Consider the following 16,952-nt stretch of genomic DNA (forward strand, 5'->3'; position numbering starts at 1 on the left):
AAACCTGTAAGCAGTGAAAAAGCAAAATGAGAAACACTTTGTGAAATAAAAATGTTAAAATTTAAATCCTGACAAATCCGTTGACTTGAGTTTTTTAAAAGTTCGCGTTCTAGAACATGAAGCTAAGAAGGTCGCTAAAATTGCGTAAGAAATGTGGGACGATTATAAGCGTTTATTCAACTGTGTTATAAAGGACATTTTTTATTCTATACGCCAACGTCATATAAGCCATTTATAAAACAGGATAACATTGTCAACACATTTGTCTTGCTATTTAGGCGAAATTTTAAATAATTTATGCGTGTGACTTTTTTGTAATATTTTTGCTTGGTTGAATTCGACTGTAAAAGTTCGCTCTGAACCATAAATTTATTTAGTTTTATCTTTACAATATTCATTTGATATAGAAAAAATATAATTACTCTTATATTGTTTTGAAAAGGACTTGAATAATAATGTCAAATATTTTTTTCCTGAGTAAATTTGCTCCGTTTACTTCCTAACCACCTTAAAGTCGATCGGAAGATTCACCGCTTAAGCAAAACAAACTTTACTAATGTCTGCTAATACGGAGTTTAATTTTCTGAAAGTTTACACAAGTTTCAGCTTAGTAAGCTATTTATACTGTGGAAAGATGGAAGCCGTTTATTGCATAAATGTAATTGCGCCGGATTTTATGAGTTACGATAGGTGTTATCTATCGCTTTAATAAAAAAAGTCACGTTTCCATATGTACATACGCATCAAAATCTATGAAATAGTTGTGTTATTGTTGTTTTTATCGCACATCGATCTCCTTCAACGAAGCGGTGATACACAGTGTTGTTATTATAGGATCTAAAATAACATCTGAATTTTGATATAAATCCGTTTTCGTATATTTAACATTGGGGTTCTCGCCTTTGTTTATAATCTGTGCCTCCAGTGAATAAGGGAGTAAGACGAGTTATTCCCTTTGGTTTTTATTGCACCATTGGATTCAGCTCGTCAAAATACACAACATATCAAAAGGTCATATCTCTAGCTGCATCCTAACCCAGTTTTTCGAATGACCCAAACGGTATAAGTAGGGTGTGATAAACGGTATAAGTTACCTTATCCATCATTTTAGGCAATCGCAAAGGAACTATTCGTCTCGAGTCAAAATAACCCACGAACACAAAGACATATGTGTAGTTATACTTTTTGAATAAAGACTTAATTCATTTTGTTCCATCCGTGCTAACACTATTTTAATATAAACGCAGTTGTGTCATTTTTCTAACATGAGCATAAAGGAACAACTCTTAGTGTCATTGGTTCAAGTGACGACATGAGACAGTTTTGCATTAATGCCGTGTTACTATTGGTCTATTTGAATACTGCACGGAAACAACGGACACTATTCCTTTTTGCTTAATAATATTTTTCAATCTTTTTTTATTTATCAGTTAACTTGGGATACTAATAATATTTCTATGGAAATTAAATATTTTTTGCAATAGATATTAAAAATACAGTTTTAATTAACACATTAAGTACTAATATTATACTCCTTGTTTATATAAATACAGAACGATAATTGAATCATCTAAAAAAAGCCAACAAAAATGTTAAACTTATAATATTTTCTTCTTATATTTGGATAAGTTTTATAAAAAATAACTAGTTTTTAATCTTTTTTTTTATTTAATCTAACTACAATAATACTATAATAATTATAGACGCATAGAAAAAAAAAATATAACCAGTCTTGACAATTATGAATATTGTGTTCTCTCTCATATAGCGTTTTAGCCACTGTAATTTGCCTTTTTATAGGAAAAAAATCCGCAATATCGAAACTATTTTGGTCCTGCATTATCGTAAACATATTATGGATACTCTGGTACCATATATTTTGAAAAAATTTGGATATTGTCACGTAGAGTCTCTTCAAGTCGTATTTGCATCCAAGGCACCTTCAAATTTGTGCTTAATTTTTTCATAAAATCTTTGCGGCTCATTGTTTTTTCTTTATTTATCTATATTATTTTGATATTATAAGATATAGAAATTGTTAAAATTCCATATCATGCCGTAAAATATTGCCACTGACCACCTATAACTTTCCCTGTAAGGTAACTGAACATACCTACAGGAATATGGTTTTCGAGCTTCTCTTATCTCTTAATAGTGCTTGTATCCTCAATGTATAACCACCATGACATATTCGGTTTTTCTCCAGACAACATCTTCAGCCATCCAATCCTCTTGCTTGGAGTCCAAATCCAGCGGAGGACAATAATCGTCATTTACTAAAATTGAAGGTTTTTCGTCCTAGTGTTAAAGTTTTCTGGATCCTATTTTATACTCAATATATAGTATATAATACTATATCATGTAAAACGTGACTTGGAAAAAAAATATTGAAATAAATCAACACAAAATATTTTTTTTAAACAATCCCAAAAGTTACGAAAAGCCCAATTATACGTCAAAATGACGTACAACATCCTCTTTACTACAAAATGGCGGAATTTACCGGGATGAGCCAACTATGTACTGCTAGGTCTCGACGGCTAATGAGTTGTTTCTGGATTTCGAAGCGATTCGATGGTAAATATAGAAAAGACAAAGTTATTTCGCCGCGGTGTACATTAAATTTACGTAGATTGGACTTCTAGGGTCAAATGCATAAACACCTACATGTTGTTTTGTTTTTATTATATTTAATAACGATAAAAAATCCGTTGATTTTATTCGTTTTTCAAACTACATGCACGGTTGTTCCACTAAAAGGCCTCAATTGAGTCATAAAGTACACAAATTTCAAGCATAATAAGTCGCATCATTTCTATAAAACCAAAACTGGCAATAATTTAAGTCGTGTTATGCGACTATGAACATAGTGCATTAGGGCATAAGTCGTTATATTGCAAAGAGCAAAAAAAAAATTATGTGAATACATTGAGTTATTCCATGAAGTACTCGTTCATAAGGCCACAACTACAAAAAAACACGAAAAAAGTATATTTATGGGGTTGTTACAATATCTGTTCATATGTAAAACTAAAGTCTAACATCATATCTTACCCATACAAGCTTAAAAATTTGAAGTTATAAAGATTTAGTGTTGATATATAGTTTTTTGTCTCTCCTGAAAAGTGCTGTTTTTGAGTTATTCCCTTATTCACTGGAGGCACAGTATTTTACCACCTGATTTGCTCCGTTTTTTCAGTGTTGAAGAAAAGAGAGAATAAGTAGGTCTACTATGTCACAATGGTAAACGGCCTATTTGCGGCGCGGCACCCACTTGTTGTTTCCGGACAAGCGTCTATTGTGTGCTGTTACACGTCCGAGTTATGTTAAATGAAAATTGCCCGTATATAAGTAATGAATAACGATATCACAGCTTGTGATTAGGGGTTTCAATTAGCTTATTGAAATTTGCCGCATTGTATCCATTCATATGCTAATAGATAGTTAATCCCTGTTAAATTAGGATCAACGGTTAAAAGTATTAACGATAAAAAACAAAAGTAATTAAATAAATACATTAATCAAAGATTAATTGTTTAACTATCCACTTCAACTATTCAAATTTCAAACTAACTCAATTTAAATGCAAGCTTTTACGTTGGTATTATTCGTCCTTATCCTCTTGCAGTAAACAATTATTGTATTGGATTTCTATTCGATATTACTTTGAAACTGCAAACCGCTAGCATCTGTACCGATTATCCACGCAACTTTACAAAATATTATCTAGTTAAGATAAGTTCAACTTATTGTATTACTGTTTAGTTTTAATAATTATGCTTATCGTTATACAAACTTCGTAGAGTATATTTGTAATTTAAAAATAAAATACCAGACAGAAAACCTACGCTTTAATAATAATTATGTAAGACCGTCGTAAGAAATCTTTCTGGTCGTGATTTAGTGCGCCACATACAAATTTTCTCATTTAGAATAAAAATAGGAAGATTATTTTGAAATACAAATGTCGGATATTATTTCGTCCCTGTCCCAACACGGAATATGAAATATTATCCATTTACAAATGATATTATTTTCCTAGTTGTTTTGTCGTACATCTAAAAGCAAGCATAATATTTCCCTTCAGGCATTATGCAATTTAATTCTATATAATATTATAATTTCCAATATAAAATTACTTCGATTGATTTCAAATAAATATAAGGTTGAATATATTTGACAATAGTAATTTATTCTTTACACATGTGTGAATGTAGGTATACAAATTGGATGTATTGATTATATTTTTATAAATTACTTTTTATTAAATTCGTTAAAAGTTTGTATAATTATTGATATTTATGAGTGGATTGTAGTTCTTTATTATATCACATACATTTACATTTTTATACGATTGGAATATGTCAGGGTAAACTGAAAATGCCGACCCGGAACATACTATTAATAAAACAAATAGACAAGTCATTGTTATTATAACGTTGTTATAAATAATAAATTACCTGATTTTTCCCCTTTAGTACGAGCACATTAGTGACTCTGCCGAACGGTAAGCCCAGCTGTATGATCTCCGCTTCTGTTGTCTCATTTGGTATGTTCCGTATATGTATAACCCGAGACGGCTTGCCAACATTCTGTTCCAGCTTAACCTGTAATTAAAATTTCACATTAGAAAACACAATAGGTAGTGTCCTTAACATTAACGCAAGAAATAAAAGAACCCGTCGATTGGTTATAAAGAACTTAAATTGGATGTAGTTCAAATTTCAGAACGATTACAGCTCACGAATGTTGTGCCCATAAATACAAATTATGTGAAATATTTGCGTCGTATTTATAAGCATAATTAAAAGTATTAATTCAGCTCGGAATATAAATGTCCCATTTGCGTACCTACATTGTTTAATGGAGAATTATGTCGGAATGAATGCGCGTCTAAACGGCGAACAAAATGACCGCTCTAATATACATAAATAAACCTAGTATTGTTCACGGGGAAGAGTCGGTTGGATAATTGAAAAGTCGATGTAGTATAATTGCCGAGGCTTATCGGTCGGGTCCCGATGTGGGCGCTATTGTTCCCGGGAGAGGCTTTTGATTACGGTGGCGGGCCCGAGTGAGGCCGCCAATATAATGTAGCTTTGTATGACACTTCACCTTCTATTGAACAGAAAAGAGCTGCGCGTATGGCAATTCTTGTTGCACGTTTTAGTATTTATAGCCAATGAGAGCTTAATGGCCATTCGATTAATTAATTGCTCAACGGGGTAAGGGAAAATAATTACGTCGTGATTTGAATTAATATTCATCAACAAACGGAAAGTCACTTCATAAAAAAATTCTAATCCTTTGAGACATTACAATAAACTTTCAAATAAGCTACGACAAAGTACATAAAAGTATACATAAATAATGATTAAAAAGTGTACTGCAACATTTGCTTACATTGCATCGTCTTCTAGAAAAAATTCTCTACAAGCGAAAATTTTAACGTTAAAATATCAGTGTTAAGTTTAAAACTGTTCAAGCTAATACTGGAAATTAACTGACAAAGTATGGCGCGGATCATTTACTCTACTTAAGTATTTAACATCGCAAGAAGGGGACGATGAAACTTTTTACAAATGACTTTATGTAACAAAGTTGTTGGGATCGCGAGATTTGGTAGAAACATTTTCTCGACTTTGCCTCCTTTTACCGATTCGTAAGCGTAACAAATGAAGCTAATGTCTATTAGTTGATCATTGTCGAGTTACACAAAAGGGACCAACTATCTCGATAGTGGCGGGAAGTCGTACAGTTCCGTTCCTACTTTTCACATTTTTCACTTACGACTTAAGCGTTTATTCTGCGCTGAATGATTAATGTTTTCACTTTTATTTAGGTTCTTTTATCGTGGGAAATCAATGACATTTTTCACGACCTCGCGCTTCAGTTCAACAAGTATGGTTTTTATATAATTTATTTAGTTGATATAGAAGTATTTTTATACGTAATATCGACCTTACATAAAAAAACTTTATATTTCAGTTTACATTTTATGAATTACGAGTAAGCCGCTAACTAGAAGAAAGAATGTGAGTATAATTTTCGTACTCTCACAATACGAATACAGGTAACAATCGACATCAAAAGAAGCAAATCTCCGTAAATAAACAAATAAAAAATATTTGTTACGAACTCGCTAGCAAAGGGGAGGAATAAATCGCGACGCACGTTCACCCACCTTAAGGGTACATTACAGTATTTTCTTTGCTCGCGAACGAAAACAAGTGGCACGTAAAACGTGAAGAAGGACACTGCTTTCGCTGGGTCAGAAAATCTGCGAACTATTTTCACATCAAGCAGTTTAAATCATCCGCTCCGTCTCACATTTCATCCATAAATATTAAATCTGGGCTTGGTTGTTGGGATAGAAAAAAAGAGATATCGTATGACATTTTCCTGGGCGGATTTCCCGGAATCGGTCAATTTTCCTGATGATCGCGTCTAGCGTGTTTATTGAAATACTATTTCTCACTTGGCCGCCTTCAACACTAGGCCATAAACTGTAGTGGCATTTAGACTTTACACTTATTAAGAGGATGGAAGTAATATAATCGTACAATATTAAATAATCCTAAAATCTATATAACTGTTTTAATGCACTAAAGAAGTACTTTATTCATTTATTTAAAAGTCAGATTCAAACAAATATATCAGAAGAGATACGTAACCTAAATAAGGTTGGAATTATTTTCTTAATAATAACAGAAATTTGAGAGAAATGTATTTATACTTTTACTAAAGAAATAAATGTTTCGTTCGAATCGTATATTTTTACGTTCTGTAAACAAGCAAATACTATATTTTAAGGTTTAAAATTTTACTGAAATCTGAACAAGCGGAAGTTTTAATTGGCAGACCGAAGGTTATTGTAAGCAAATAGACGTCTTTACTAACTGTTCCAAAATTATGTCAACTTTAAAGTAAAAATATTTATGATAAATATACACACAACTTCAATTTATAGGAATAATTAAATGAAAATAAGTTAAGATTAAGTCAGTGGTGTAGAAAATAACGATTCGAAGTTCATAAAAATTGATAAAAAAATATTTATCGTACCAATGTTGATAACAAACAATGGCGACTGTAAGAAAATAAATATGAAATGGTAATAAGTATCTATACCTAGACACTATCCAAAATTTGATTGATCTTGAGTACCCTCCGCTCCTGTTTTTGTAGGCCAACCGTCACGGAAAAGAGGAAAAAACGAAGAACATAATTAATTACTTTATTTGGACATTAATGACTGGGTCAAAGAGGACGAAGGTTTATTAGTATGTTTTCTTCAGCCCCTTTTCATTAGGTATTCCAAAGAATAGCTTTGGTATAAAACAATAGAACTTAGAATTATTTATTAAACAAGTCGCCGGTTCGCTGATGGATCCAAAATGAATATTCAGTGCGGAAAAAGGGGTGTTTTCTAAAAAGCTCTCTTAAAATTCTCTCAGTACAAAAGTGAAAGCAATCGTGAAACCATAAAATAGCAAATAAATAAGAGACACGGGGACACGTCCCTATTTAATTATGAATTAGGGCCGAGCTGTAACGAGATCACAATGTAATTAAGATTACTGAGGCGAGGTTTTTTCCAGGACCTTCCTAACAAGTGAGTAAATGGTCGGCAAAACTAATATGGCGACGATGTTTTTCCTTTGAGTCGGATAATTTACGAAAAGAAAGGATCTCCATTTAAGGAGACAATACATCAGGACTTGTGTGTTTATTGTTTATTTTAAATATAATATTTGCTGCTTGCACCTGGAATGTTGTTATTAGGTACTTTAAAACGTCGCTCAATTTTCAACGGTTTATTTATTATACCAAACAAGAATTTTACGGGGGCTCAACTAATGAAAATTAATTTATTAGAAATGTTTTATGTTCAGCAACAATAAATAAAAGTGCCACATTTATTGTACCACCAAACAATGTATATTTACGTGCCTTGCTCACCTCTATGCAAAAATACAATGAACCAGCCCCGAAATGGAAAAACCCAAACTGCTACAATGTTTATTTTTACATTACAGTTGCATACGCTTTTTGTTTAGGTACAATTCTGTTTAAATACACAGCGCTTCCCCATTCTTTTAACTATCCCAACTTTTGCGGGAAATTTGTGTACAGACACGTGTGTTTTTATTGGATCGCTGTAAAACTGAGTTATTATGCATTCATTATTTTCCCAACAAATTATAACGGATTGGTTTATTATAAATATCAGAATACATGCTCTTTGAAATAAAGTCCATATGAATCCTATTGACAGAATAAAAATCAATCAGTACACATAGTAGCTTAACAAAGATTTATTCGAATCCAACTCATACGAAATACAAATACCTACTGAGTAAATATAAAGGCAAATATCTCAAAGGATCGCTTGTCCCCTAAACGATCTTTACCATTCGCTCGAAGAAAAATGATTATAAATTCAATTTGTATTCAATATACTATATGAAATCCATCCAGATTCTAAAATCTAAAGTCGAGAAAAGATTAATAAAATTTTGGCCTTTAAATCCCCTAGGGATGGCCTTTACGACACGGTGGATCTTTTTACGATGGCTCTTTATTTTAATACTCTTGACTTTACTTTTTGTTTATTTATAATGTCTGGTTGGATAATTATGAAATAAAAAAGGAATTACTACGAAGGTTTCTTTCGTGAGTACCCCATTTGTTTAACACAATAACGCGCGCCTGTTTTTTCAATGTAGAAAATAGGGACACAGAAATAATATAGTCCTCCTACTATTGTTAGCCTAATAATACCTATGTCATGTTTTAAACGATTTATTTAAACGACTTACACTCATTCTTACTCATTACGAATTTCTAAAATCAAGTAAGCTACTCCAACATCAATCAAATGTTATAACAACTTTCCTAAGACGATTAGAGGGTACTTACTTTTTTCGCAGCGGAGTCCTGATTATTGTTATCAGCGTGGTGCGGAGCCGCGGGCGCCATGACGGTGACGCCACTCTGCGAAAGAAGCTCGTCTGAGCCCCTCTGTAACAAAGAAAAAGTAAATTAAATAACTCACCCATTAATTACGCAATGATATTTCTCATCTTTTGAACAGAGAAATATTAAATAATTTATTAATCCGTCTAATATAATGAATGCGAAAGGTAGATATTGTAAATTTGACATAAAAATGCTTATAAATATTTATTTAATAAAAGTAATTTCCTTAACTACCTATATATCGTGTACTGTTATTCCAAATAATAATACAAGGAAAACGTCGATGTTATGTTATTGAAATAAGAACATTAAAATTGTCTCGTATCGATACGTTATCTATAAAAATATTATTGTACGTTTGTTAAAAGAATAAACGTGATATTACATAATATCATCAACAGAGATCTTTAATAAAATAGTGTTAATAAAGCCAATTTCCATTAAATGAATGGGCAAAAGCTAAACAAATAAAGCTGATGTTGTGGCCAATTTCGCTTTCACTTACATTCAGAGCAAAGAGCGTTAGGAGTGACATGTGGGTCTTTATTAAGTGTCTCAAGTGACGGATGCCAGGTAGGCAGGTGCCGCATACCCCTGCATACCGATTAGCTACGCAGTGATGAAAATTGTATGGAAACATTATACGGATGGATATTTCAGTTTTTCAGTTAAGTTTAAAATTTCCCTTTAAGCTTCATGGAATTAGATGACTAGATTATTATTTACTTAAGTATACACAAGTTTTATGTAAACATTTTCTTCAGAGCCCAAGATATTTCATTAGTCTTTAATCCGTTGAATGAAGCAAACATTAAACTTTTCAAAGTGTCATATGAATGTGATGTTAGATCCATTATGTAAAACAACAGAGACAAAACATGGCGGAATCCTCCAAGGCGTTATATTTGTATTTGCCTTATTACTTCTAGTGATTTATACCTGACACCGGTGCGTTTAACTGAGCCAGTCTGTCATTTCCTCATCTTAAATAGATAGATAGCGCTTTGACGTGTACATTCTGGGATCCAAATTGCTTGTTGTTATCTTTTTGTATACGCAATACGCACATATGTTTCTTTTAGTTTCGCGAGAAGTAGTGAATGAAGTCTTGACAAATATATTATTTTCAATCATATTCCTTACAAATATAGGATTACAATAAGGTTTTTTGTACTACTGTATAGATATTAATTGAAAGAATGTATTACATTCCCCGTCATTTAAATATTTCGATTCAAATATTAAATCTTCCTTTACAAGCAGACATCAACGAACACAAAATAATATAAACCCATTACTTTATTAAATTTGCCTAATAGAATAAAATGATAACATTAACAGCGGGAATCCTATTTTGTGGTGTTAAGCTTCCATTTTGAAAAGGTACGATTTTTTGGAATAAAGCCGACACAGGATTCTATTCCTTAGAGTAATTTTGTAGAGCGGGTGTAATAATTGCTGGAAATTAAATAACATTTTTCCCAACAAAGAAGCAATTGGGTGGAAATCTTGTTGTGAAATAGCAGATTGTGTTAAATAATGGGCATTTTATACGCTTGTGAGAATTTGTCAAGGAATTAAAGATTTATTTTGATTGCTTTTTTAATTGTATAGGGCCCGGTTAAATGTTTTAAAAGGTTTAATACTTATTTATTACTTCTTAGAGTTTGTATGGATTAAAACTTGAAAATGTTGTCACAAAAACTAGGTCTTCTTTTCATATGGGTATCACGTGATCAAAGCTTTGGATTCAGACTAGTCTTTTCTTATTCCCGATCAAACACACTTAACGTTTCAATGTAATTTAAGTCTGTAAAGATCAAATAAACACATTTTTGATCCCTTTTGGCCCCCAAAAATAAATACTTTAAAGGATCGCCTCTCCAATGCTCATTCACTATTTAAGTTTATTTTACCAATAGGTACAATGCTAATGGAATTTAACTTTGAATATTTTATGTTCATATTTAAAACTAACGTGTCTATACTACGCAAATAAACGCTTAAATGTAAATAAATAACACACTTTATTTGATTGACAACGGTTTGTGTTCCATTTTAAATTAAACAACATAACCACCGAACAAAAAAAAAATAGTCGCATTTTTTAAATCAAATTTCATAAATTATAAATATTATGTATGAATCTAGCTCATCTAACGAACAATAATACTAAACTACTTACTTCCATAACGGTTATGAAATAAGCTAAGAAATAATCGATAAAGACGTATCAAAAAAGTATTTCCCTGAAAGCGGTAAAGAAATGGTTACGTAGCCAAAGTGAATGGCCATAGCCATTGTTGTGAATCGATACGTATAATGTATTAGTGATATTAAAATGTAACCCCAAAAAATCTCGGAGATGGGTAGGAACGACAAGATTCAATTGTTATTTCTGTAAGGGACGCCTATTTTACAGATTGCTCGAGTCAATATTATTTTAGGTATAATTTTCATCGCATTCTCCCTCGCAATCTAGGGACCACATTTAAGCAAATACTTTGCCAACGATTCCTCGGAAGTTCAATAGAATTAGATTATCTGGTGTGGACTGCTTAGTCCGTAATGTTATAAAATTTTAATAACTTTCTTTTAATGACATTTTATGTACCTATAATTACTATTATTAACATTTTCTCATATGATTTATAAAGCAGTCGTATCGAAAACATTATTGATAAATAAAGTCGTATGTGAAAACATTATTAATACTTATTACAGAATTGAGCGTAAACGTGCCTAATTTTGTTGCAGTGCCTCATATATCATTTGATTACCTCGAAATTACGAATAATTAATTTTGCGGAAGTTAATAAGCAGGTAAAAGATCATCCACGAAAAGTTATTACAGAGTATAAAGAGATTCATGGATCAGTCGTACATTGTTTCCGTGGTTGAATGAAAAGAAGTAGAGGGAATACGAACGTTTACGATGCGAATGAAAAATCGTTTCGGCATTTATGACGTCATTGTTCCTGAGAACGTACACCTAATATGAAAAAATATAAAAAGGTGTATCGCGGAAAGTCTGTAGTCTAATAATTTTTATTGCTTTTTCACGACCTTACAGTCTGATTTAACGCGACGTGTGTAAATTATGATTTAATTTAATAACCACCGTTGAAAACGGGCATAAAATGTTTTTATGTGAGATAATATACTTTTCATTAAGAGTCATGTGTTACACTCGCAGTTTTATATTCATGTTTTATGAGCGAGGCAGTGGGATTGAATCGTATTTATTAGGTACATTTACTCATTTTCCGTGTTTGGCACCTGGACTCAAATAGTTTAATTAGCAAGCTAAATTCCTAGGTTCATTAAATGAGGGTGGAAAGAGATAACATCACTTCAATTATTGTCATCACGTTTTTGAACGAATTGAAATATTGCAGCAATTTCAAACTATAAAGTTCAAATGTCTGGTTTTTATCTAACCTGCATCGATGCCAAAATGCGGCTAACTCGTGTAGAGCGATTTGAGGCATCGCTTAGTCAAATTTCGGCTATGATATATGAGTTTCATTCAAACTATTCAGTGTAATTTGTGTCCAGCGCAATAACCGCGGCAATCAAACAAGATCGAACACATTAAGCTGGCAACGTGGCCCGTCACTGTGAGCACCGCACATTCGTCTCTAACGCCTAATATCATCCCACCAACTCCTGAGTAAGATGTCGAAATTAACGATCTTGATAATATTTGTTGGCTCAACGCTGCCAGCTTTGCCCGTAATTAATTACATCAATTTGTTCTAACGCTTATAACGGACATTTGTCAGCCACTCACCCGCAGCGGATGATTTTCGCACTAACTTCATAATCTATATTTGAAATCAATTTCATATACTACGGCTTTACTCTGATCAAATGAAAGTAAAATGTCGAGATTATGTTATGTATTCATGTTGTTATAATAATCTCTGAATACCTGAGCTTTTAACAATTAAGTATGTAAATAATAAAGGACTACATATTATTATTGACTAATTACTAAAATTAAAATTATTCGTGATAAATTATTGCTAAGAGAATACAAAACAATAAGTGTACACAAAAACGATAAAATATTTAGTTGACCAAGGCCTAGACAAAAGTTACTATTCTCATGATAACTGAAAGGCAAACCTCTTAGCCCCAGAACAATATAAGGAGACATTACTCGCTGTCACAAGTCTACTTTATAGGGAAAGTAAGTGCAGCGAGTTTGCTCGAACAAAGTTGTGGAAGCTGGTTACTTTAGTAATGAATAGAGACGTCAGACGTAACCACTACTCGAGCGCAACTCGCCTACTATTTAACTTTTGCCCAGCGATAACTAAACTGTACTGACCCGGCACAACTCTCGATACGGCGAACATCGTGTAATCTCCCTCAACAAATAAACGAGCCCATAATTAAATAAGGGACAGGTAAGATACGAAGCTTTATAATTTATCTGCACAAGTTTCTAGATTAACCGCGTCATTAGAACTCGTACGCAAGTAACAATTTACGATATTGTTCGTGCAAAACTAATCTAGCCTTGGAAAAGTTTAGCGATAAAAATAAACAGACGCCGCGACTGAAACAAAGGGCAGCGCTTAAAGGCGACATTAATTTGCATGCGAGACGATTTGAATAAATATCGCGGAATGGGCAAGCGCATCGCCGGTGTTTTATGGTTCTCATTTTGTTTTAAACAGCCTCGACTGCAATATCTACTATTTCGTTAAGCTCGATTCTTCATTAAATATTGTGACGACATACATAATAGAATTTTCTATATCATTTCTTTTCCATCTAACTCGAATTCACATTACCCTGAAGCGAATTAATCAAAGAATGGTAACCGTATCTCGAGATTGAATAATTCTACTGCGGTCATACAAAAAATTCCCGTGGAATATTTATGTGACTTTAATATACTTTAAGAACTATTATGAGCTATTGCGAACGTGTTCTCTTGACGAATATAATCAATACAGCTCGGCTCAACGGAGAAAACAAATTTATATCAATGTAGAAAGGTAACAATTCACCCCTCAATGGCCCGTATGGAATCCAAAGCGATCGTAATTTTGTCGGGCAATATTCTGCCTTTTCATATTTTCTTTTTGCCTCGCGAATGTTATGCCGCGTTCGATACACGGCCGCGATTTCATTTGTTATTTCAAGCCAGGCTCTTCAGTTTACTGTATCGGCTTGTGAACAGTCTGCTTCAAATTGCTCGCCTCGTCGTGCGGTAACTGATTGTTAGGAATTCATATTTTAGTTAATAAAATTGTACTGATTACATTATCTAGATTCTTTTTGCTGTACCGTAGTTGCGGCAAATTGTTTAGCTCTACGATGTGGCTGTGAAGCTCTAATGTGGGTAAAATAGCAAAAGTTATTTAATTCAACTCTACAAAAGTTTCCCCTTTATTTTGATTTACTTACAACGACAGTGATCTTAAAAATTCATAGTTGTTTTTAAAAGCTTTGAATTTTTTTACCTTAGTAACTTTTGACACACAAATTATCACACACATAATATTCATCCATCTCAATCCGTCATTACTTCGTGACCTAGGTATAATAGCAACTGTAATGGAATAAGGACTTGGTATTGCAATTAATGTATGATGAATTCCAATCAATTTGATATAATTAATATTTAATAGCTTGATAATATATAAACTGAAATTGCTTGGGCCGAACCGGAATGTAAATTACTTAACATGTAAGTAATACACTTATAATAATATATGTATAGGAGTTGTCTAGTAGGCACCATACCTACTTAAGGATAATTTTTGTTATTTAATAAAGATGCGACCGTTTCACTTCAGAATTTTTCTCTCTTTTAATAATAATTGATGTACACACTTTGCATTAAATTGTAATCGCAATAATCCTTAAAAAACTGTAGGTACTTCTCAATGTGCACATTTAGTTATTTACCATTGTAAAATAAATAAGAAATTGAATTTTTAATATATTATATTGAAAATAACTAATAAAAAATGTGAGACAGGACGAAAAGCTTTAGGCTATATAATATGAAAATTGTTATTGTAGATTTCTCAGTAAATAAACATTAAAAAAATATACATATTTTCGTGTATGTCACACCAAGGGGTGTATACGCAGCAAAAATATCAAAACGATTTTTCTTCAAAGGGAATGTTATGTTTACATTTCTGTCTCTAGGACCGTGTCGGCTAGCCTCAGATATTTAACCGCCGCGGGCGCTCCGCTAAGATAAATAAAAACGGCTGAGATTTAAATACTTTTTGTCCCCATTTCAGCACTTCCAACCCGAGATGTCGGTTCATTTTAACGGATAACCGAATAAAATACTCCCAGTTTAATCTCTACTTTGGTTTAATTTGTTAAACTACGTTCAAGTTTAGACTGTGGATTTTATCTAAATACACGCTAACAATTCAGTTAGCATTTACTGGCAATGTCTATATAATCGTAGTTAGTTTAAAGTATTTAATGTATCTTCTTTTTATTATTTGAGCTTAATGCCAGTAAATGATGAAAAATTATTACAAGCCGTATTTCTTATTACATACGACGATGCTGTTATAATTATAAGTGAAACCTAATGAGCGGTAATAGAGTTATAATAATTAATTTGTACATTATTTGGTCGTTTTACCTTTGTCGGAGAGAAGTACAGTATTAATTATGATATGTTACTCTTGTATTTCGTAATATTAGATAAAATATAAGCTTATTCGTACTGCCTTTATGATCCGTATTGAACTTGATCCTGCGGCTACAGACATACATTTTCTGAATCTGTAAGGAAAATGTTGTGACTTATATTCAGATTTTACCATTTCTTTATGAACATATTTATTGTAAAAGTTGATCTAATAAATTGTTAATAATCAATGTATACTTTTTAAAGACCCATAATTTCTGGGTTGCTTCCTTATTCATTTGTCACGATATAAAAAAAATTAATAGATATCATTAATTGATAACATTAAACATATTATGGCAATGGCATATTTTTTGTCTATTAAATAAATTTTTAGGTATATTATATAGCTATGTCCAACCGAGTGATCTACGTAAGATCTCGGGTAATTTACTCCAAGAGCCCATACATTTATCTTAACTTCGCTCGTCTACTTTCACATCCCTCGAAATGGCCATTATGCGTATTTCAATGACATACATTGCTAAACAAGGTTGTATGTTTCAATTAAAGATGTTATTTTGGAAATAACATAATTTAATTTACGTTAAATACAAAATGCTAATGTAATTCATAAAATATTGTGTGAGCAGTTTATTTGAGAAAATTTAGTTATAATTCCTGAAAACGCACGAGATAACGTAACTGAAACTTTTCAAAGGCTCAAAGCATCGGGCTGGATTAAGTCAAGTGTTCGGACACAGTTTTCGAAATAGCTGGAGTCAAAACATTGTCCTTGGCGCTAATGGAGTTAGTAAGTGGACAAGTTGTTCGTAAGGGATATGCGGTTAGAACAACAGCCATGGCACGAATCGTATGTCGAGTTATGTCATTACACCGGGGGATTGTGAAGTAAATTAGAGAGGGAACAGATGCAGCCTCGGATTAGAATAAATGGATACATACACGATGGATGAGACTGTTTCTTCTAAGTGAATTACTCGTATGTTTCGTTATTATCAGCTATTTAAGTATCTATCATTATTATATTTCGGTTAATTTTGACGTTCTTGAGAATATTAATAGAATATAATTTTTTTTGTCCAAAATATAAATAATACAAAATTAAACAAAGTAAAGCAAGGTGATGTTTTTTATTTTGTAAATTATTTAATTTCATACATATATTTCGCTTTCTAACTGAAAACTTTAATACATTAAAAACTTTGATAGAATAATAATTATGAGTTTGATATTTAAATGAAACAGAAGAAAGTTCTAATCACTTAATTTTATTAGTCTTTTCCGCCTACACGATGGACTAAGATTGAACGGCTAATATTCTCAA

At 32.2% G+C, this 16,952-nt stretch overlaps 1 protein-coding gene across 3 annotated transcripts in view; it reads right to left on the bottom strand.

Moving 5' to 3' along the window:
- LOC123692479 (polypyrimidine tract-binding protein 2) overlaps nt 1-16,952 on the bottom strand; it is a 142,589-nt gene that overhangs the window by 32,352 nt on the left and 93,285 nt on the right. For all 3 annotated transcript variants that reach the window (XM_045637238.1, XM_045637239.1, XM_045637237.1), the window contains 2 exons: nt 8,923-9,024; nt 4,461-4,607 (listed from right to left, as the gene is read on the bottom strand). In XM_045637238.1, coding sequence (XP_045493194.1) covers nt 4,461-4,607; nt 8,923-9,024 — 249 coding nt within the window. The remainder of the gene's footprint in view (nt 1-4,460; nt 4,608-8,922; nt 9,025-16,952) is intronic.

Source organism: Colias croceus, chromosome 6 (assembly GCF_905220415.1).
Source record: "Colias croceus chromosome 6, ilColCroc2.1".
In the NCBI taxonomy this organism is placed as follows: Eukaryota; Metazoa; Arthropoda; class Insecta; order Lepidoptera; family Pieridae; genus Colias; species Colias croceus.